This window comes from Zophobas morio, unplaced genomic scaffold (genome assembly GCF_036711695.1).
Source record: "Zophobas morio isolate AGI-343-1 ecotype UQ-CSIRO unplaced genomic scaffold, CSIRO_AGI_Zmor_V1 ptg000010l, whole genome shotgun sequence".
Taxonomy (NCBI): domain Eukaryota; kingdom Metazoa; phylum Arthropoda; class Insecta; order Coleoptera; family Tenebrionidae; genus Zophobas; species Zophobas morio.
The window spans coordinates 7,282,000-7,303,579 of NW_026972115.1; the positions used below are offsets into that span (position 1 = coordinate 7,282,000).

Below are 21,580 nucleotides of genomic sequence, written 5' to 3' on the forward strand. Positions count from 1 at the left end.
GACGGCTTTTTATTCGACGGGGTCAGGGGTCAATTGCTCCGAACCGGCCGCTTTCTAATCTCGGCTAAAAACGAGCCGTGATTTCAATTTATTAGCGAGGACGAGGGATAAGGCTGCGCGCCCGTCAACAGTCAGACGAATCCGAAATGTAAAAGAACGTCGTCTTTTCAGGACCTCCTGGAGCAGCTGTTCAAGCTCTTCGACCAGGACCGCGACCAGGCCCTCGTGCAAGAAAACTGGATCGAGTTCCTCAAGCAGCGACTCACGTAAGTTCCACCCCGGCCGCGATTTCCATAAAAATCCGCTTTTGCAGAGATGAGAAGCAGATAGATTTCGCGGAACAGCTCGAGAGCGTGGCGTTCTGCCTTTGCGGCGACCAGCCCATCCATCAGGAGCAGTTCTACCAGATTTTTAACGCGAAAGGAGTAAGTCGGAGATAGCCCGAGTGCCACTTCTCATCGGTCCGTTTCAGATCGTAGATAAGTTATTTAGGGTAATAGACCGCGACAACACCGGGTTCGTGACGTCCGAACACATTATGGAGTTCCTGGCGACCATCACCAACGCGAGGTGAGGCGTATTTTAAACTGACCATTAGAGATGCATGTAAATATGGCATGTAACGCGGCTATAAATTCTCTAACATGGGCTTTTATTATCCGCAATATTGTGAGTTAGGAGCCATAACCGTATCGTAAATTTGACGTGATGCTGGAAACGGTGCTCTTTCTAGGCCTAGAACGGGATTCGACAAAGGCAGCTTGGACCGGCTGGAGCAGCTGTTCAAGCAGACGGTGGGAAACGAGAAGGAGATTCGCAGGGAGGAGTTCAAGAAAATCGTCGTTTCGAAAAACGTAAACTTTTATCCAGAATTGTTACAAATTCCAATACTTGATCGTTGTAGCCTTTCTTCACCGAGCGCGTTTTCCAAATCTTCGACAAGGACAACTCGGGCTCGATTTCGCTCCAGGAGTTCCTGGACTCGATGCACCAGTTCGCCGGGCAGACCCCCGACGACAAAATTCGGTTCCTCTTCAAAGTTTACGATCTCGACGGTACGTAGCTCAGCATTCGGTGCTCCCTGATGCATCGCCTTAATTTTAGGCGACGGGTTAATACAACATAAAGAATTGCAACACGTTATGAGAGCTTGTATGGAAGAAAATGGAATGCAGTTCAGCGAAGAGCAAATCGATGACTTGACAGTGGCGATGTTCGAGGATGCCGACATGAACAACAGGGGGGCTATCACTTACGAAGCTCTCAAAAACCAGCTGGAGAAGCATGGGGGGCTCCTCGAAAACCTATCAATCAGGTAGGAGGAAAATTATGTAAAACGTTTCTTCTAATGATGATTTATAGCATCGACCGGTGGCTGGTCCCTCCCAAGCCGAAAACCCCACCTGATTCTTTCGTTAGGAAGATCATGGCTTTGAAGCCCTACCAGTTAACGAAGCCCTACTTCAAAAACAACTACGTTTATTTAATCTTCCTGGCGGCTTTCTTGTTCGTGAACGCTGCCCTTTTCATTTCTCGAGCCATCGAGTACAGAGCGGCTAATTGGTTTACGATATTCGCAAGAGCTTGCGGTAGGTAATAAGCACTAACATTTGATCAAACCTCTATTGAACGTAATCACCAAAGGTCAGTGTCTCAACTTCAACTGTATGTTCGTGTTGGTGTTGATGTTGCGTCAGTGCATCACCTTTCTTCGTACGAGGGGCTTCAGTTCCATACTCCCTCTAGACCAGCACATCTACTTCCACAAACTCACCGGAATCTTCATCTTCTCCTACAGTTTTCTACATACTATAATGCACGTGTGCAATTTTAGTCTAATCGTGGTTAATTCGCCGACCATCAACGCTAAGAATTTCACGACCAACGAGTGGTTGTTTACCACCAAACCTGGTCTGTTCGGTTTGATTCCAGGAGTGGCAAACCCCACCGGCTTCGCCCTGTTCTTCATTCTCTTGGTCATGTTTATCTGCTCGCAAGCCTTTGTGAGACGAGGTGGCTGTTTTGAGGTAAGTCCAATTGTGTATTTCTAAAGATGGCAAAATTAGATTGTTAGGTATTCTACTGGACGCATTTGATGTATGTGCCCTTCTGGATACTGTTAATCCTTCACGGTCCCAATTTCTGGAAATGGTTTATCTTGCCTGGGTGCGTCTACGGGATCGAACGCATCATGAGAATAGTCTGGATGAAGAGCGAACGCGGGAAAACGTACATCAGCTCGGGACTTCTCCTTCCTTCGAAAGTGACTCACTTGGTGATTAAACGACCACTCCAGTTCGACTTCCACCCAGGGGACTACGTGTTCGTTAATATTCCGGCTATAGCGAAGTACGAGTGGCACCCATTCACCATCAGTAGTGCTCCGGAACAAGAAGGTACTCACTCTGGTAGACAAACTCGATTTAACAACCCCCGTTGTAGATTATATGTGGCTCCACATCCGAGCTGTAGGTCAGTGGACGAACAGACTCTACGAATACTTCGAGAAAGAACAAGAGAAGCTCCACAACGGTGATATTCCACCCTTGAGTGGCCAAAACACCAAGAAGCGACTCTCCAACGGCAGCATCGACAACAACAACCAAAACCCGTTGAAGAAGCTCCAAGCTACCATAACTCGAACCCTCTCGAACCGGGATGCTACCCGAAAACCGGGCGTCCAACTCGTGGGTTTCTCCAACGACTCGTTTCAAGACGACAACAGCAGGAAACTAGCAGAAAGCGACTTCAATCGTGCTTCTTGCAGCAACACCGATCTGACGGCTTACTCAAATCGGCCTAAACGACCCAATTCAGAGAAAAAACTCCATCGACTCCTTTTTGCTGACAAAGCTCCTCTGGAAAAGTCTTTGTCGATGCCGGATATACAAACGAAAGCCAAAAAAAGAGAGAGGCTGTTAGTGTAAGTTTTTGAACCCTGTGGAATAACGTTACAAGTTTGAATTGTAGTCTGCGTGAATATATGCGTTCGGAGTCGGAGAAAAGTTTCGACGAGTGTCAAATCCGCCGTGCCCGTCTTCAGTCTCTTGGTTTGGCTTACCTCAGCCCTCAGAACAAGTCTCTGGCTCAAAGTTTCCGCTACATGCGTAACAAACCGACGATTATTGCTTTCAAGACCCCTAGTTTGGAAAACTGCGACCAGAGAGACTCGAGCAGCTCTTTGGGTTCAGTCGGTACGTAAACTTAAACTTGTCGATTCGGTAGTAATAGTTTCTTCAGGACGTCAAGTCAGTGCTCTTAGTTTCGTCTCGACCCCCGAGAGACAAGCGGAGGAAGGTAGGGCAGGTTTCCGTACCGATTTCTCCCCAGGAACTGTTCCCGTTAAACCCATGAACTATCCCGTAGGAAAACCCCTAGAGGTAATTATTCGAGTTGTTTTGGTTGCGGTGATTTATCCCAACTTTTGGTTAGTAGCCCATTTTTGAGAAAGCAACTCCTAACGATAGCGATGAAGAGCTTCGCCATCGAATTTTACTTGAAATGCCTGTGGGGGCTGGGACTGAGGTGATTTTGATGTGGTGTGGTAGCTTAGCTTTGTTTAACAGCTGACTCACAGTGACTAACGCATGGAGAGACGGTGGTGTCGTAGTGCAGAACTGATTGATTTTTTCTTAGATTTATCTGGATGGACCATACGGAGCACCCTCGAGCCACATTTTCCGCGCCCAGCACGCCGTTCTTATAGCGACAGGAATCGGAGTCACTCCGTTCGCCTCCATTCTTCAGTCCATCATGCACAGATACTGGAAAGCTCGCCACTGTTGTCCGCGTTGCAAGTTTGCTTGGGCTAGTGAAATTCCGGCCACGGTGATGAATTTAAGAAAGGTAAGCTGGCGATATCGTACCGACTGCGCCAATTGCTGTGTCGTTTTAGGTCGACTTCTTCTGGATCAACAGAAACCAGCGGTCTTTCGAATGGTTTGTCAATTTGTTATCGCAGTTGGAAATAGAGCAAGCGGAACTGGGTGGCGCCATGGAGCGTTTCCTGGAGATGCACATGTACATTACGAGTGCCCTGCAGAAGACCGACATGAAGGCGGTCGGTCTTCAGCTGGCCTTGGACTTGCTCCACGAGAAAGTAAGATTTTGGTTTGGTGAGGTTCATAGTGTTATTGGTATTTTGTAGGAAAAAAGAGACTTGATAACTGGCTTGAAGACTAGAACTAACGCCGGTCGTCCAAACTGGGATAAAGTGTTCAAACAAATTCTAGACCAAAAGAAAGGTAAAGTAACGGTGTTCTATTGTGGGCCGCCGCAACTCGCCAGGATTATTAGAGTAAAATGTGATCAGTACGGTTTTAGGTTCCGAAAGGAAGTGTTTTAATGTTGTTTTGTAAATTTGTATTGTAATTTGTATGATATTTATTTATATTATTTATTTCTTCTTCTGTATAATAGTTCTAACACAGATATTTATTAATTTTAATGCTCTTTTAACTTCTATGTGTAGATCACTCTCACGGTACTGGGTTTCTTTTAGAAATACTTATTTATCTTTCTTTACTGTTAGAGATTTGTTTGTATAGTAATGAATGTAATAAATACACTTATTTCCATTTTTGATTCTTGTGTAGTTGCTTTCATCTCCTAGAGTAATTGTTGCATACAATTTTTTCACGACATCCAAGTGAACACTTAGTGTCTGGCTACTTTTTGACGCAACTTTTGCCTCTTGTTGTGAAAAAAGCGAATTATTCAAACTTTAAACATCATTCATTTCTCCGTCCTTGTGTAAAATGTAATCGAATCGCGTGTATAGGCAACCAGATATACAAAACCCGCAATCTGCTTTTTTATAGTTCTATGCTCGACACTTTTTTAATAATGAAAACCAAAAAATAAACTGACAGAGTAACAGATCATTTTAAAACTGTCAACTAAAAACGAATACAGTAGTTGAAAGAACCGACTGTTGGCTTATTTTTTTTTGAATTAGCACTAAAGTTTTCTTTCTGTGCTACTTTAATGCAACAACGTGCGCACGCGCTCTTCACCTGTCAACAAAGCCTTGCCGAAATTTTGAGGTTATGCATGGATTTAACGGATTTAATGCCTCTGAGCGCAAAAGCGTTGCGCTTTACTTCCTCTGTAGCTTTGAAAGTGTGGAACGGGTTCGTACGATTCGCTTTCACCCAGAATTCGACCACTCACGAGCTTAACTTTGTTTCAGTTTTACCACAATGGCATCAGAAAACAAAACTCCAAAATTAATGAAAAAAATCGGCACGCACAGCGGAGTTTTTCACTGTGATGAAGCCCTAGCTTGTTACATGCTCAAACAACTACCAGAATATCGCGACGCGGAAATCGTGAGGAGCAGAGACTTGTCTGTATGTGCTCACACACTTTTAATAATTGTAAATTTTAAACGAAAATTTACAGATTTTGGACACTTGTGATGTCGTCGTCGACGTCGGCGCCGTTTACAATCACAAAACGCACCGATATGATCACCACCAAAGAGGTTTCGAGCACACTTTATCCACAGTTCGGCCAGACGTTTCTAAAAAAAGCTCAATCAAGTAGGCCGCAATTGACATTTAGCGATAAAAATTGACGCGTGTTTTTAGGTTAAGTTCGGCCGGACTAGTGTATGCCCATTTTGGGACTGACGTTATCAGGGAGATTTTGCAACAAAATGACTATCCAATTCCTGCCAATTGTTTGGAAAATATCTTTTTATATATTTACGAAGGGTTCGTGGAAGAGCTGGACGCCATCGATAACGGGGTGCCGATGTATGGCGAAGGCAAACCTAGATACCGAATTAATACCAACTTAAGCGCTCGAATTCATAGACTGAATCCAGAGTGGAACGCGCCTGAACCTGAATCCCTCGACGAACTATTCACGAAAGCCATGAACTTGGCTGGAACCGAGTTCAAAGAACGTGTCATCGAGGTAAGTTTGTCTGTATTATTATTCTCACGTCAGTAGTTGCGTCACTGTCGTCATTTTCTTAACAAAAGCGCCCTATGACATTTATTTACGTAATCTAGTTGATCTTTTTCGAGTTTTTCACATACTTTTTCAACGATATGTTGAGTGACTGTAGTAAAGTTGAGGACATATTTTATCTAGAAAAGGTAGTTTTTGCGGCGAACTCATTTTTGACTTCTTAGGCGGCAACGATCTGGTGGCCGGCGCGCCAAATCGTCCGCAGCTCCATCGAAAACCGCACGAAAGTGCACGAGTCGGGCGAAATAATGATCCTGCAGGAGCGTTGTCCCTGGAAGGAGCACCTCATGGCCCTGGAGGAGGAAATGGGGATCCAGGATCAGCTAAAGTTCGTCATTTTTCACGACAAGAGCGACTCCTGGCGGGTCCAGGGGATTCCGATCCAACCCGACAGTTTCGTGTGCAGGTAGAGGGATCTGCGTTATCGGCTTTTTGTAATCGAGCGGTTGCAGGGTGTTCCTGCACAAGGACTGGCGAGGGGTGCGGGACGACCAGCTGACGGGGATCGCGGGAATCGAGGGGTGCATTTTTTGCCACGCCACTGGTTTTATAGGGGGTAATAAGACCAAAGAGGGTGCGCTGCAGATGGCGCTGAAGAGCTTGAAGGCGGCGCCCGCCGATAGGGAGTAGATCTGTAGGAGAGGTGTACGTTTTTCGGTTAAATAAAAGGTCGAGGTTTTTTTGTACTTTTTTGCAAACACCTGGGTATAATTACAACGCCATATTTTATTGTGCATACAATAATACAAGTATATACATATACACTTTTTTAAACATACGTTTGGAAATATTTGGACAGAATTTAACAACAAATATCTTTTTTAAAACAGTCAAACAAAACAATTATTAATATATATAACACAAGATAGAAAACTGGATTACAGTTACAAACGCATGTAGAGTATTTCTACGTTTTTTTTACAACATTGAGGTTTCGTTGCAGTTATAGTTTCATTTGACCGAAGGGATTGTCTATAAATTGATGACGGAAAATAAAATTTGGAGGTACAAAAGTACAACTGCAAAAAATCTCAAATTTGAACACACTGTCATGACGCACGCGGTCATAAAAATCTACAGATTGTATTATTCGGATTTGAAAAAAATATAAAAAGTTTGAGCTACAAGTATTGACATTTGATTAAAGATTTACATTTGTTATTTGATATAAAATGAGCACAACATCTTGAGACATCATAAATGTAAAATATTACACGAATTTATCTTATTTTATTTAGTTGGGGAATACTCTGTTTTTATTCTTTTCTGTTTAGGTATTAAACGCACTCAACTCTAAGGAAACAACACAACGGGTTAATACAGTTAGTACCGAAATGGCTATATAACAATGAATGAAAATGTTAAATGTCAGGTACGGATAGGGAACGGCTCGATTCTCTGTTGATTCTTGACAGAACGAAGCGTTGTGTGCGCGGCGTCGGGGGCGGCGGCAGCAACCACTGTCGCCGCCGTCCCCGACGTCGCGCCAGACGAAACGGAAAGTAAGAGCGATCGTTAAACTTTTGTAATACACAGAGTAAATTTTCTTATGTATAGCTTATTGCATACTACACGTCCCCTCTACAAATGGCGATGCAATGGGGTCAAACAATTTGGCAAAAATCTATCAATAAAACCTCAAACATTTACAAAACACGACATGTGCCAAGAATCGGTGCGAACGCAAAACGTGGAAAAGAACGGATGAAAACGTGATTGTTGGCAGATGTCGGTGCGAAAAAGGGTAAATATTTTAGCCTATTTACAAATATACAAGCATCTTTTATACTAAAATATGTTACATGACACTTTGCTAAGCTCAACTATGATATCCAATGTTGGCACAAATGAAATTATTATACAGGCACACATTCATACTAGTTCCGAATTAACTAAAACGACTCAACTAAAAGCTGCTAGGCAGTCGCAATGCCTCAAAACAACGCTGGACAGTCAGGTTATTGTATATATAGTTTTCTCTTGAAAGACCACAGCAATTTTTAGGTTTATTTTACATGAATGATTGTTCTCAAATCACACTGAAAAGATCTAGTGTCAAGTCACATATACGTAACACAAGGTGATCATCTAGAGAACTGACAGACATTTCAACATTTAACAGTATATCACAAGTAAATCGTCTCAGTTTTCCGACTACACCACAACGTTAGGCCGTGATTAGACAGCGTCTTATTTTTTTTTTTTAGTAATAGTAATTTTTCTTTTATACAAAAGGAAAGTGATATGAGTCACTGCGTCGAAATGAATTCTTCTTCTACTACTCTATTGAAAATTTGTTTCAACAGCAAATGCCTGTCAATTCAAAGGTAGGTACATTAATTTAACAACAATTAATTGATAGGTCTGAGCACCTGATACCGACTACCACCAAGTGGCCCAGTCTTCGGTCGTGCCCCAGCCAGAGGAGCCCGAGCACGCCTAACCTACGTACCTCATGAGCGTTTCAAGTAAAACATACAACATTTGATTTTCTCTCGAGAGAAACATCCAACAGTGAGTTCGATATACATCTGGATGATATAATTATAAGCACTTAACCTATGTTTAACGTCTTGCAGACACTCAAAAAACACCGATACATAAATACGAATAAAATGAAGTGGATTGTCATTTTTTTACTGGAAAAGGCCGGGGCTTCCCCTGGCGACGCGCCGACCCTAATTAATCTAATCTCATACATACAGTAACATGTACAAATATTCATTATATTAAGTATTAATATAAATAGATTCATAGTAATAGACTTTTAAAAAGATCACAACACAGAGTTAAAAGTACCAAATTGTACCAACTTTAAAAAAGTGGGCGGCCGCGCCGCCCCCCGCGCCGCGCCTCAGTGGCACATTTTAGGAGACATTCACACCTCGTACAATTAGTAGTGCTAATAAAATATCAGTTTCTCTACACCCACCGAACTAATAACAGTAACGATAGTAATAATAAAAGTGACGTTTGAGCAAATACACGACATACTTCAGGCGAGGACGCGGGGGCCGCCGCCGCCGCCGCAATACGTATAGTTCGCGCTATTATGGCCATTATGATATTTGATTATTTAGTTTTTTTTTTTTTTTGAGTTCAGATCTATTGCTCATGAGAACTTACAGAAGGAAACCGAGTATCGTGCAAGTTGAACTTCTGAGCACTAATTCAAAATACCAGATCGCTATGGTACTGAAACCGCCCCGTTACCTATAATGTAACGCAAGCGTAGTAGTGTCTCACTCGACATTCGAAAAGGCACTAACGTTACGACAATGTAACGCACACAACCCCTATCAATATTAAATATAAATCTCTGTAATATGTGGATTGCAATTTGTACAACTACTCTACCTATATTTTACCTACAATTTTCTAATTCTCTTATTTCTCTGAATAATTTACATGTCTTTTGTAGTACGTAGTTAGAAATCTGCTCTTTTGTTTGTTTGTTTATTTATTTTTTTGATCTGACTCGAACTGAAAACTTTTGATTGCCCTTTACCTGCTTTTGATTCGTTTTACGATTTGATTTGGATACTTCTAGTACTAAGTGTTATACGGGCTTGGCACGGAAAGTTCAAAGCTTGTACACGAAGGATGCTGCGCTTCTTTCTCTCTGCGTTTCGCGGGCTCGGCGTCTGGCGGCCGATGCGACTTCATGTGGGCGCTCCGGCTCTTGATCTTTGTAAAGACTCTGTCAACGAACAAAGCTCATTAGGTTAGACTATAAATGGACGAATAGAAACGTCAAGCGCACCGGCCCCCAGCTCGGACGACCCACAAAAAAAAGTCCACGATGGAGGCCGTTGCGCCCAGCCCTACAATGTGTCTCTCGTCGTATTATATGTGCGATGATGATCGGTCCCTGTTTATAATGGATGTTGTTGTTGTGACATGCTCACGTGCAAAGTATCACATGTTTTCTAAATATGTATATATATAATTTGTTCCACTATTAAGAAGATCTATATAGTAACTCCAGTAGCAAAGAAGTCTGCATAAGAAACAACTGAAACGAACCCATGCGAGAAAACTCAAAACAACAACAAAAAGTACACCTGAACTGAAAGTATAAAAAGGTCGCCCCGAGCCGAACGGCCCGAAGGGTAACTAAAGATACCTTAGTCCGCTCACTGGATGTTGTAGTAAGAATAACGATAGTGTTAGCACGTAAGCAGAGGACGCAACACACCGATCATTTACCTTAGCTATGCTATGTTGAATGGAGTACACTTACTTCCCGCATATCTTACAGGGGTAATCTTCGGTCGAGTCGGGATGACATACGGTGGAACTTACTGAGGAGAAAGTGCGCTTGTCTGCGTTCGCAGACGGCGTCGGGGAGTTCCGGGCGGTTCCTCCGTGGATTCGTATGTGCCCGTTGAGGGCAGCGCGGGAGTTAAAACTCTGCAATCATCAAAGGTCGCAAAACTATACGATACACAGGCCGATACTCACAGCTGAGCAGTCCGCGAACTCGCAAATGAAACTCCGGGTCTCCTGGAGGGGCATCGGCGAACCGCTATCTACGATCTACGAAAAGACATGTACGGGAGGCGAAGACTAAAAGCGCTGCTTTACCCCTAAGAGTTTGGCGTCAGGATACAGTTTCTCTTCCAATTCCGAGTCGGTGCCCTTGGAATGGCTGTGTCTCCGTTCCCGCAGGTACTTGAGCTTGCGGTACTCGTCAATGCACACCTTCTTCCAGACGTAGTAGAACTGTATACACTGTTTGATGGTTTTCGTCCCGATCTGAAACCGCCACGTGAGTTCTAACCCTGACCGCTCCTTCCGATTCCTTACCTCTTGAGCAATGCTGCGGAAGTCCTTGTCGTACTTCAGCAGCGCCTTATGGAATATATCAGTTTCGGACGACGTCCACTTATCGCTCTCGCTGTACTGATAACACAGGAGCGGGTGGTCCGAGGGGAGGATCGGCGCCGGCTGCATGAGCTTCAGCATCGCGTCCTGTAACATACCTCGTTATCACCCCGTCCAGAAGCCGCACCCATCTCCTACTCACGTGTATGTTTCCGCCACACAAGTGTAAGAGGTGCATGGCGTACTCCTTATTCCTCCCTCCACCGGGAACTGCAGCGCAGCACGCGAAATCCAAGTACATGTCAACTGCACATATTCAATGCTAACACATACCTGTTGAAATCGCCACAGCGTGGCTCAAACAACAAGCAAAAACTAGATTTTGTTCATGAGCCGATGGATCGGGGGACGGTGCGTCCCATAGGCCGGTCGCCTCCGGGACGGACCGACCCCCGCTTGGATTCTCGAAGAGATGCTATTTTCGTCATTACCTTCACTATCTGTGCACCCGCTTATGCCGGGGTCCCACAGGAGGTCCTCGTAAGTCGGCTCCGGGTTCGTCCTATTGGGAACCGACGTAAAAGGAGGTATCGCGCATTGGAACTGAGGGCCCACGTTTATGTGCGGGGTGGAGTCGCTCTCCGGGATCGGGTCGCTGCTCCAGCTCGGCTCGTCTTCTGCGTGATATAATAATAATAATAACAACTTTATTGCTCAACGGATTAATTCTTTTTATGGAAAGTTTGGCGTTGTTTTTTCTTTTACGAAGAACTCCACGATGCCGCCGCGTCTCTTACCTGTTTTGACCTTGATGTTCGCGTACAACCCGGTTCCGGGCCTCTGGGGGTTCAAAATCGGCTGGGGCGTGTACGGGGCGCAGCCCTGTGGCTTACTCCGCGTCGCCCTCAGCTTAGACTGGTGCAAAACCGGGAGCTGGAGCGGCTCACTTCTAGGCCGCTTCCTGGAAGCCCTCACCGGACTCGCGGGAATCCTAAAAACGACAGGTTACAAAAGGTCACTCTCGAAGTGCAACCTTACGTTGTGGGACTGAGAAACACGTCGTTGTTCTCTTCTCTTTTCAAGTCGTTTATCTGCTTAGGCCTTGCGATGATTTGTTTCGTTGGAATTTTGAGCACCTTCTGTTGTTTCTGGGCGGCGTTCTTCTCGTCCTCTTGCGTCGGGATTATGGAAGTGTTGGCTACGAGGAAGTTCTTGGCTTGGAAGGCGTTACCCCCGGTCTGGATGAATTTGATTTCGCCGTTGGCGTCCACCAGGATACCGGCGAAGTTAGCACTATTCAGGTCCAGGAGTCCGTTGTTGCTGATGACCCTCAACGGGACACCGTTGAACTCGAATTTCTTCCGAGCCGCAAAGTCCTTGGGGCTGCTGGACAGAAGAGGGTCTTCGGAGTTGGGCATCATCTGAGACTGGAGGGTGTAATGTGGGGACATGGGGAAGGTCACGGTGTTGGGGGAGGGTGTGAAAGTGGTCGACGGGTGAGGAGAGGGCACGGAAGTCGTCACGATATTGGAAAGGGGCGATGGCACGGGCGTCAACCCCACGCTCAACGGGGACTGCGGGGGCGGCGAATTCGTCAACGGGTAAATGTCGTCGTTCGGAATACTCTCCCCCGGTAAAACCTCTTCGAGCGCCTCCTCCACGGCGGCCGAACTCGACATCGTCGACGTGAAGAAGGCGGCCGACAGAGGGCTAGAAGCCTGCGGGGGCTCGTCGACGCCTCTCTCCACCACCTGCCCGAACTCGTTCTGCTTGGGAGACACCATCGGCAGCAGCGTGTTCTGGCCGAAGCACGGACTCTGCCCCTCGTGGCTAGCCGGAGGAGTCGGATATGCAAAACCTGGCGAATCGTGCCGTATCAGCGGACTCTGCAGCGGCGATTGTGCGGTGAGGGAAGTGTGCGGCGACCCAGTGAACTGTGCCGGCGACTGCGTCTGGTACCCCGGAGACGGTATGTCCAGGTTGGTGGTCGAATGGAACGTGCTAAACTCGGCCAAACTCTCCGGCAAGGGCGAGTCCAGCACCGCTTGCAGCTCCTGGTTGACCGAGTGACTCGACTGGTACGACGGGGACTGTACCACGGCCTCCTGCAGGTTCCTGTAATCTTCCAGCGCGATGTCCTGCAGCTGCTGGTCGTTTTGGTCCTGCAGCAGCGTGTCCGTCTGGAACTGGATGGACGCCAACTGGTGCGGGTCCACCCCCTGGAGGAGCATCGTGTCCTGCACCTGCGTGAAGACCTACACAAAGATCATTAAAAAGCCAGAGTAAAACTCCAAGTGCTACCTCGTCTTGGAGACTCGGCGACAGGTACTCCCCGTCCTCCGACTGGTACGTGACCCCGGTCAACGTGAAGGAATCCGCCGACTGAAACTGGATGATCTGCGAGGATTGGCCCGGATCGGAGGTAGTGCGTTTCACGGAGACTTTGTCTCTCTTGAGGATGAGATCTGCCAGAGCCTCAGCTTTCTGCTGGGTGGTGGAGGTCCTGGACACGTTGAATGCCTCGGCATCGGAATGTCTTCGCGCTTTCTCCGCCGTCTGCTGGGGTGGCGCCGGCACGACGAAAGAAGTTATTTTCGTGTCCAGGTCGCTGGAGTTGCTCGCAGAGGAATGCACAGTTAATGGGAACAAGGGCGGGGCCGTCGACTTCTGCTGGGGCTCGTCCGACGACGACGACGCCGCCGACGCAGCCGACGTCTGCGGGTTGGTGATGCGCTTGTTGATGATCTTCTCTTCGATGAGGGCCCGCACGCTCACGCTGGCCGTCTGCAGCGGGGGGCCGGTGGCGTCTTTTTTTTCGCATTTCTTGTTCTCCGCGTCCTGGAAACGATTACCAAAAAATGTAGATCTGCTGGGGTTTTTGGGTGAAGTGCGGATACCTTTTTGAAGTAGCCGCCGTGCAGCCGCATGTGCCCGTTGAGGGCGGGTATGTTTTTGAATTTCCTGTGACATAGGTTGCACTCGACGGGCTTGGGCTCCGGTTTATTGGGGGCGGCGGTGGCGGCCGGGGAGGTCGAGGGGGTGGTCGTGGTAACTTTCGCCTGCGGACTCGTAGCGCTCCCACTTGTTTTGTTTGATGAAGTCTGCTGCGTCTGTACACATAACGAGACTTCAATGAAATTTTTTCGCTTAATTAACTCCGCTCCATTTTACATTAAAATAAACAAGACATGCTGCCTTTCATTTTTTAGACGGAACCGAACGAATTCCCTCAAAGGGACGTCAATTAACGTATGCAGCGAAGGTTTTCGGAAAAGCTAGTTTCGCTCAATCAAAGACGTTTTAACGTTTCGGTTAAAAAGTCGCCGCAGTTTTTTTTCCGAAAACTTCGTTACGTGCGTGGGTGAGATTCGCAGATACCTGCCCGAAGTGGTAGTGGTAGTAGTAGTTCCACCAGTGGTTCATCTTGTTAGCGAACTTGGAACGGTCACATTTTCACTAACTAAATTGTACTTGGGGATAATATGGATGCGAGTCTGGTAAAGTTCCGACTAACTACGCGTATCAAAGGGGGATAAATCGGAAGGTGGTTACCGTGTGACGTCAGTTGGTCCAGATAACCGGATTAGATATAATGAATCTTGTCGGATTCAGGTTTAATAATATAGGGCGCATTTCCCGCTCTCGGAGATAAAAACAAACCCGTAATAACTGTGGTTACGTCACGCATAGCGTTGTTTCTCTGGAGGGCGTGCTAATTACGGACAATTTACGGAATTGTAGTCGTTTGTCGAGAGGAGCTCCCATTTCTCGATAATGATCGGGTCTTTGATTGTTATCGTCGTAATCGGCGGCCGGAGGGGCCCGGACGCGATCTGATGCGGTTTTCAGTAAATACATCGACTTATTTTCGTTTATCTGGGAAATGTGCGCCGGAAATATCGGGGTGAGAGGGATCCTCGTCCTGAGAACTTAACGTACATGCAATTTTTTGTAACAAAATTCAAAAACTCATTAGTTGTAAATATTTGGGTAATCTCTTAATTATCGTTTTTTGGTATGCCGCCCCTGTACACTTATTGTATTTTGGGAAGGCCGAGTGGCGACCCTTGTCCCAGTTTTCCTCAATTTAAAAAGGGCCAACTGAAATTTGGGTCAGATGCAGCGCGACAGGGAAGGTGAATAAGAAATTTAAAACTACGTGAATCAAACCTGTTTTATCATTTTTAAGAAAAGTAGATCAAGGCCGAAGGGTACCTATTGACAATGTGTCCTGATTCAACTGCGACATAAATACACAAAAAAAAGGTTGATGTGATTTCCGGTTTTATAGTGAACGGAAACCGTATGGGTACAATTATAGAAAGTAATATGTCATGTCTGTTGGAATTTAGGACACTTGTATGTTAAATAAAGAATATAACCTTGTTTTTACGCTAGCCCCATTAATTGAGTTTAATTCTGTGGCTATCTCACTCATCACTTATTTCTAATTCTCTGGGGTTCTCCATTCTGTACACCAATGAGTGTTATCTGAACTGTTAAAGTTTTCTGCTCATTTATTTCGGGTTTAAAGGTCCCGGGTGCGAAGGAAAAAATGGTATAATAGTAATTTATATACAACTTTCTTCGCCTTGGAAGCACTTGTAATTAAGTTTTGTTTTCTCAGATACGTTACAAAGTTAAGTTATGTGAAAATATAAAATAGTACTTAATCAATAAAACTAACTTGTATAATTTTGATTTTTCCCTACTCTTACAGAGACCTTATTTTTTGAAGAAGGTGGCTTTTTTATAATTTGCCCCATCGCCAGCAGACGACAGACAGTTGAAAACGAGAGACCTATTTTGTCATATTCTAGAAACTATGCAACGTCGAAGGAAAAAACGCTCGGAAAGTAAAAGTTTAAAATGTCCAAAGGCTGTACCGAAGTTTAATTCTGGAGGTCGACTGAACGTGAAAGCAGCGAATAAATAATTCGAAATTGGCGAAATTTAAAAAAAATCAAATATTAAAAAATCCCTCTTGAAGCAGCAGCAAGTCAAAGCGTCGCCCCGCAGCCTTCCGCCGCAAAATAAATACAAGCGCTCCGTCTCTGCGGCGGCTTTTTCTCCGACTTTTTACAAGTTAGTAATTACTTTGACCCGCAATTAATCACTTGAAATTTTAACCATAGTAAACTAATTGGAAAGCGAGCCCTGCCGCAGCTCGGCTCGCGAAAAATGAATTAATTTCCGCGGAGGAATTCCGCCAGGTTTTAAGCCCTCCAATTAGCAGAATGCTGCCGTACGAATTAATACGATTAAAATTGACAAAGTTCGCCTCGCTTGCCGGCACCGGGAATGTGACGCACGTTCGCGCCTGCGACGCCCACGAATTAACTTCTCTTCGCGTTCGACACCCCATGAATAATCGGCGCAGTTTTACCTGTCGGCGAGTAACGAACACGAGGGGCCTGTGAGAACCGGCCGCCCTTTGACCCCGGACCGGCCCGTCAGTCCGGCTGGGTCACCCCTTTGGGGCCTTCAAGAGCACGGTTCGGAGGGAGTTTGGCAAGCGTGTGAAGCGAGAAATGCGCGAAAATCGAAAAAATCACCTGGAACTTGGTCTTTGAAGAAGACGCATTATACCAATTTGCGGAACAGCTAGATGAGGTTTTTACAACAGGATAATGCTACTGCTCATACAGCAAACCAAACCTTAAATAATTAGAATAAAACATATAATGCACTTTTTCAGTGAGTGCCTTAATAACGCCACCTCGGTTACAGTGGTCCCCCCGACATCGTTATAACCGAGTTTCACTATATTTATTTTATGTCCAAAGTTTTACGTCCCTTTCAGACGCCGGTTCGTGTTTCGCTTTTGACTTGTGCGAAAGCGCAAACTTCTCTAATTATTGGGACTAGTCGTAGGGCGAAGCGAATGCCACGGTAATTGTCCGCATTGTTAACACCGTTCGGGCAGGAAACAAATTTCGATTATTGCCGACTGAGTCGATCAAATCGACGTAATTCGTACACGTCGGGCTGCGAGAACAGCGGTTCGGAGTAATTAGTTACAAGTAACGCAGGCCTCTAATCGAATCGCTTTTTTCAACAACTGTATCGTGCTGGGAGGAATTTCGTGCCGCGATGGAAAACTGCGCGAGGAAAAACCGAACATCTCCTCGGGAAAGATTTATTGCACCGACTCACAGAAATAGCAATAGTATTATTTTTCAGTTCAACGGGAAATTTTTCCATTTTTTTGTAGTCGTTGCGGCGTTGTTATAACGAGGTCCAAAATAGTAAAATTAGCTGCAATCCGATTAAATGCGGAAGAATCGGCAACAATGAAATAGGTACGAGTGCGCTGCGGTTCCGGCAATAGCAGGGGTTTATTCATTTATATTCATAAAGCAAACCACTGTCGGAACTAATTGGCAGTATAATTTGCTCCATGCGAAGAGTAATTATTGAATTCGTTTGTGGAATAGCGGGAAGCTCCCGTACAAAAGCATCACTCATATTGGAGCTTTCGATGCGAAGCTAGATCGATCGTTACGTCTTTAATTAGTTGCACTCGGCTTTATTGCAACTACTTACCGTCGACGTCCACACCCTCTGCACTTTGACTGGTGTTTTGTTAATGGGTTTTGTGGCCGGCTTTGTTGCTGGTTTGCTGGCGGACTGGGATTGTCTCTGGGTTTGTTCCATTATTTGATGTATTAGATCCAGTTGTTGTTTGGTTAACCCATCGTTGTTGCCGCCGCTGCCGCTCTGGAACAAAGAGTAATTGCATGCGGCGTTGTCAGAGGAACGGTGCATCGAAATGAGCGCGCCGTCAAAGGTTTATTTAACTCGGCTGCAAATTTAATAACATCGTATAGAAATCATAGTTACAAAGGGCGATTCAAAAATGGAGCGTCCAGCGACGACGGGAGGATTTGTCCATTCATGTTCTTGTAGAAATTTTTAAACTTGGATCACGTTATCCGTTGGAAAAGGGGAGTTATAGCAGGAATAATTATCAAGGGCGGTCCTAGGCATCTACTGCCCTTCACAGTCCCATCAGTTTTTTTTTTATTACTTTAGGTTGGTGCTTTCAAATAAATTACTGTATATTATGAAAAGTAAGTACATAAAAAAAAATCTGTTTGCTATGTTTGCAACAACTTCATACTTGAACCGATATTTATCTAAATTTTATTGGAGTCTACCCTATTTTAACTTTGTGGCTAGCTTATGGCATCTCTGTATCTCGCCATTGTGAAATTGAGGTTTTGGGGGCTCCTGGTGTTTTATTTTTGGAAGAAGTGGAAAGAATCTGTTCATGTTTTATTTTTGGAAGATCTTGAAAGGATCTCGGGGCCCTTCGTGTTTTATTTCTGGAAGATGCTGGAAGAATCTCGGGGCCCCTTCGTGTTTTATTTGTGTAAAATCCTGAAAGAAGAATTTCGTGGGCTTCGTGTTCTTTTTTTTTTGGAATATCTTGAAAGTCTCCGAGGCCTCTCGTGTTTATTTTTGGAAGAAGTTGAAATCATTTTGGGGACCCTTGGTGTTTTATTTTTAGAAGATATTGAAAGTCTTCGGGGCCTCTCCTATTTATTTTTGGAAGAATTTGAAAACATTTTGAGGGCTCTTCCTGTTTAATATTGGAAGATGTTGAAAGAATCTCGGGGTCCCTTGGTGTTTTATTTGTCGAAGATGTCGAAAGAAGAATTCCGTGGGCCCTTGGTTTTATTTTGGAAGAAGTTGAAAACATCACGGGGGCTCTTCCTGTTTAATTTTTGGAAGATGTGGAAAGAATCTCGAGGAAAGTGAAAAAACATGCTTACGTTGTAAGAATAATAATCTACGAAAATTTTAGAAACTACGGGCCCCAAATTGGAGATATTTTGCTTAGGTAATATTTACAGAAATAAAAGAAATTTAGTGTTGTGGTGATACTTTTAGAAATTTTTACGCAAAGATTATTTTTGGTTATAAAGCTAATTTTAGATGAAAATGAGAGTGACAGCGATTTTTGCTGATATGGTAAATTAATATTTTTCGTAGGAATTGATTAATATATTTTCTCGAATGAGTGACGCATACAGAAGCCGCTTTGTCGCTTTAGGAGTGCCATAAATGACCCGAAAAATTTAAAAGAATACGAATTGATTTGATATCTGTTCATTATGTAAGCTTGTTATTATTTCTATGTTTGGTGGGACGGTTACTTTGGCTAGGTTGAGCGTAACATGATAGTCTTAACATTGGGACGTCCTGATACCGTCGCTGAAGGAGTACGTATTTATTATAAATAATTCTCGGAAATGTTTAACACAGTGTAAGAACATTCAGATTTTTGGCATTATAAGTAGTTACACTCTGGGTAAATCCTGCTAGGACCGCCCCTGATCTTTGAAGTAAGTTTGTTTATTAAGCGAAGACTAGAGCACAGAAAAAACAATGCAGAAGAAAAAAATTCTATCCTATTTTTGAAGACCTAAATAGAAAAGAGAAGTGCACTCGATAATTCTGACATTATCCAACTGGTACAGCTCTGGATATAAAATGTGAAGGGAGAAACATTCAAAATCCGCAAGCAAAATTCATCGTTAATAGGAGTTGCAAATCACTTAAAAAATTAGCAAGACTGGCAAGAAGATCAACGAAAAAGATTAGGACTTCGGTTTCAACAAAATGGTAAATGAATCTCAGTAAAGCCTAAGTGAGCCGAGTTCTTTGCTTATTTCACAAACTTCAAGACCAGATTGGCTACCCTGGCATCGTTATAAAAATGAAATGAAAATGAATAGTTTTGATAAAAATCAGTGCAATCCGAGTTCATTTTTCACTCTCGGTCCTTCCTGTCGCCTCCATCACTCTTTCAATATTTAAACCCGCCATCATCCTGCGGAATGTAGTTTTCGTACGTCCATCATTATTACTCGGATTACTGCAGACTTCCGGCTAGATCTGACATTATTTCCTTGAGCATTACAAATTACATCTTTCAAGTGAGATTTAGAAGCAGGTGTATTTTTCTTCCACGAAAGTTAACCACATCCCGAGAACAAAGATAAATTCGCCTCTACTCCTATTCATAAAGCCCGGAAGCAGATTTACATTTTTATTCGGCGTTCCGGCGTGACGCGGAAACGAACATTCTTAATATTTCGTAACGATTTTATTAATCTCGCGGTGTGTAGGCTGGAAGGGTGCGTTCCGCTATTATTCCAAATTTATTTCGTCTCATTTTAACTTTCTTGACTCTTAGACGTGTGTACACAGGCCGCGCTCTCTCCTCCCCGAGCACTCTCTTTAAAATTTGAATTTCCCCGAAACCATCCCACTGAACAAACAGACCCACTGACCTAACCGCAACGGAAAAACAAACGTTCCGGCTCGTTCGAGCGTAATTTCTTGTAAATTCAATCCGGGCGTAAATTCGGTATTAATTCACGAGCAGACGGCGCTAATATTCCCTTTTGTTTGACTTACGCGGTCAATGAAATTGTACACAGCAAAGAACGTTGTTAAATCAACAAGAAAAAACCTAATAACCACGCTCCAGTGGTACCAATCCCAAGCAAAGTTTCTCTGGAAAAAGATGGTTATTTAGTGCCGCGGAACAACTTCCATCGCGGCACAAGTGATTCAAACACTCAAAACTGCTCAAGCGCTGCTATACTGCCAATTTTTCCGAAACGTTTGTAAACAGAGCTCTACTTTACCTTCGCCGGCTCGGTGGCCAGCAGCTGCTGCAGCTGGCTCTTCCCGCTGGAGGTGGAGGTCGGGGGCGGCGCGTACTGTATGCAGCTGGAGCCGTGCGGCGAGGCCGCGTCCCCCGCCGCCGCCCCCTGCGCCGGCGACATCGTCGTCGTCGTCGTGTTGACCGTCGCCGAGCTGTGGTGGTTCTCGGTGTGCCTCCGCAAAGACCTAGCATCACAGTAACTTTTGCCACAGCCTTCGGCCTTGCACTCGTAGGGCTTCTTGTTGCGGTGCGTCAGCATGTGGCCGTTCCTGCGGGAAGAAGCGCGTCAGAGGCGGCTCGGAGAGGTCCTCAGCATCCGGGGGGTGCAGTGGGGCAGAGGGGCGAAACGCGGCCAAGGTTTTGGGTTTTGGCCGCCTTTAGCGAGTCCGCCCCACTGCGGGATGGTGAAGACCTGTAGGGAGGGTGCTTGTACCATGAGGGCTGACTTACAGGTGGTCCTGCCGCTTGAACGCTTTCCCACACATGGTACAGACGTATTTCCGCTCGTCGCTGTGGGTGAGCTTGTGTTTGGCCAAGGCGGAGGCGTTGCCAAACACTTTGGCACATACCTGCAAAGAGAAAGGGGAAGGTGTTATAGTCGGGGTGGTGTTTGCCTTGAATGGGGGGGAAGATCGAGGTCGGCCCGTCGGGCTAGCGAAACGGAGCACCATAGAACGTAGACTTGAGGCATACACTCAGCGGGGTACTACTACTAAAAAATACAGAAAAAGATGGCAGCCAGTAAGGAGGTATAATTTGAGGTCATCAATGTTTTAATCCTTGGAGATAAAGCAGCGAAGACAAAACAAAAAATAAAAAACTTAAAAAAGCACAAAGTAAGTAGTACCTGAAGCAAAAACAGGGCAGATGAAAGCTTTGATGAGATAGCTCAGCAATAAAAAAATCATGCCACTTTTCTTTAAGAAAAAAAATTAACATTTAAGAATTACAAAAAAGTCATGATACAACGCTGACTTCAATACAGGCCGTAACGTAGGAATGCAATGCCTGTCAACAGGATCATTCTACTCTCGTTCAAAGAAGATCTTGTAGGTAAGCGAAGAAAAATATTACTGCCTCGATGGGAATCGA

At 44.9% G+C, this 21,580-nt stretch overlaps 3 protein-coding genes across 8 annotated transcripts in view; 2 read left to right on the plus strand and 1 right to left on the minus strand.

The window, feature by feature from the left end:
* The window catches only part of LOC135126357 (NADPH oxidase 5), a 99,066-nt gene extending 93,731 nt beyond the window's left edge, over positions 1-5,335 (plus strand). Inside the window, exons 2-18 of one of the 6 annotated variants that reach the window (XM_064052351.1) lie at positions 172-266; positions 314-425; positions 473-570; positions 734-854; positions 905-1,055; positions 1,105-1,315; positions 1,363-1,589; positions 1,645-2,027; positions 2,075-2,396; positions 2,443-2,923; positions 2,971-3,194; positions 3,241-3,380; positions 3,436-3,525; positions 3,637-3,846; positions 3,896-4,099; positions 4,148-4,244; positions 5,192-5,335. In XM_064052351.1, coding sequence (XP_063908421.1) covers positions 172-266; positions 314-425; positions 473-570; positions 734-854; positions 905-1,055; positions 1,105-1,315; positions 1,363-1,589; positions 1,645-2,027; positions 2,075-2,396; positions 2,443-2,923; positions 2,971-3,194; positions 3,241-3,380; positions 3,436-3,525; positions 3,637-3,846; positions 3,896-4,099; positions 4,148-4,244; positions 5,192-5,232 — 3,207 coding nt within the window. In that variant the 3' untranslated portion in view covers positions 5,233-5,335. Of the gene's footprint in view, positions 1-171; positions 267-313; positions 426-472; positions 571-733; positions 855-904; positions 1,056-1,104; positions 1,316-1,362; positions 1,590-1,644; positions 2,028-2,074; positions 2,397-2,442; positions 2,924-2,970; positions 3,195-3,240; positions 3,381-3,435; positions 3,526-3,636; positions 3,847-3,895; positions 4,100-4,147; positions 4,484-5,191 lie in introns of those variants that run through there. The other 5 variants (XM_064052349.1, XM_064052350.1, XM_064052352.1 and 2 more) reach the window with 5 other exon arrangements.
* Positions 5,232-6,609, plus strand: LOC135126059 (MYG1 protein). Its single transcript, XM_064051849.1, has 5 exons — positions 5,232-5,351; positions 5,404-5,543; positions 5,592-5,922; positions 6,144-6,385; positions 6,432-6,609. The coding sequence occupies exons 1-5, from the start codon at positions 5,232-5,234 to the stop codon at positions 6,607-6,609; spliced, it is 1,011 nt and encodes a 336-aa protein (XP_063907919.1).
* A 93-nt stretch (positions 6,610-6,702) lies between these two features.
* Positions 6,703-21,580, minus strand: part of LOC135126060 (uncharacterized) — a 150,794-nt gene continuing 135,916 nt past the window's right edge. The window contains exons 8-21 of the mRNA XM_064051850.1: positions 20,939-21,057; positions 20,469-20,757; positions 17,353-17,526; positions 13,704-13,916; positions 13,105-13,644; positions 11,845-13,061; positions 11,604-11,797; positions 11,298-11,483; positions 11,009-11,112; positions 10,789-10,953; positions 10,567-10,737; positions 10,444-10,518; positions 10,223-10,392; positions 6,703-9,679 (exon numbers count right to left, since the gene is read on the minus strand). Coding sequence (XP_063907920.1) covers positions 9,532-9,679; positions 10,223-10,392; positions 10,444-10,518; positions 10,567-10,737; positions 10,789-10,953; positions 11,009-11,112; positions 11,298-11,483; positions 11,604-11,797; positions 11,845-13,061; positions 13,105-13,644; positions 13,704-13,916; positions 17,353-17,526; positions 20,469-20,757; positions 20,939-21,057 — 3,765 coding nt within the window. The 3' untranslated portion in view covers positions 6,703-9,531. The remainder of the gene's footprint in view (positions 9,680-10,222; positions 10,393-10,443; positions 10,519-10,566; positions 10,738-10,788; positions 10,954-11,008; positions 11,113-11,297; positions 11,484-11,603; positions 11,798-11,844; positions 13,062-13,104; positions 13,645-13,703; positions 13,917-17,352; positions 17,527-20,468; positions 20,758-20,938; positions 21,058-21,580) is intronic.

Bases quoted from the DNA above. Each gene is read 5' to 3' on its own strand.
- LOC135126059 (XM_064051849.1), top strand. From the start codon at position 5,232: ATGAAAAAAATCGGCACGCACAGCGGAGTTTTTCACTGTGATGAAGCC. The intron at 5,544-5,591 runs GTAGGCCGCAAT...GCGTGTTTTTAG, and splicing joins TCTAAAAAAAGCTCAATCAA to GTTAAGTTCGGCCGGACTAG. The intron at 6,386-6,431 runs GTAGAGGGATCT...GAGCGGTTGCAG, and splicing joins CCCGACAGTTTCGTGTGCAG to GGTGTTCCTGCACAAGGACT.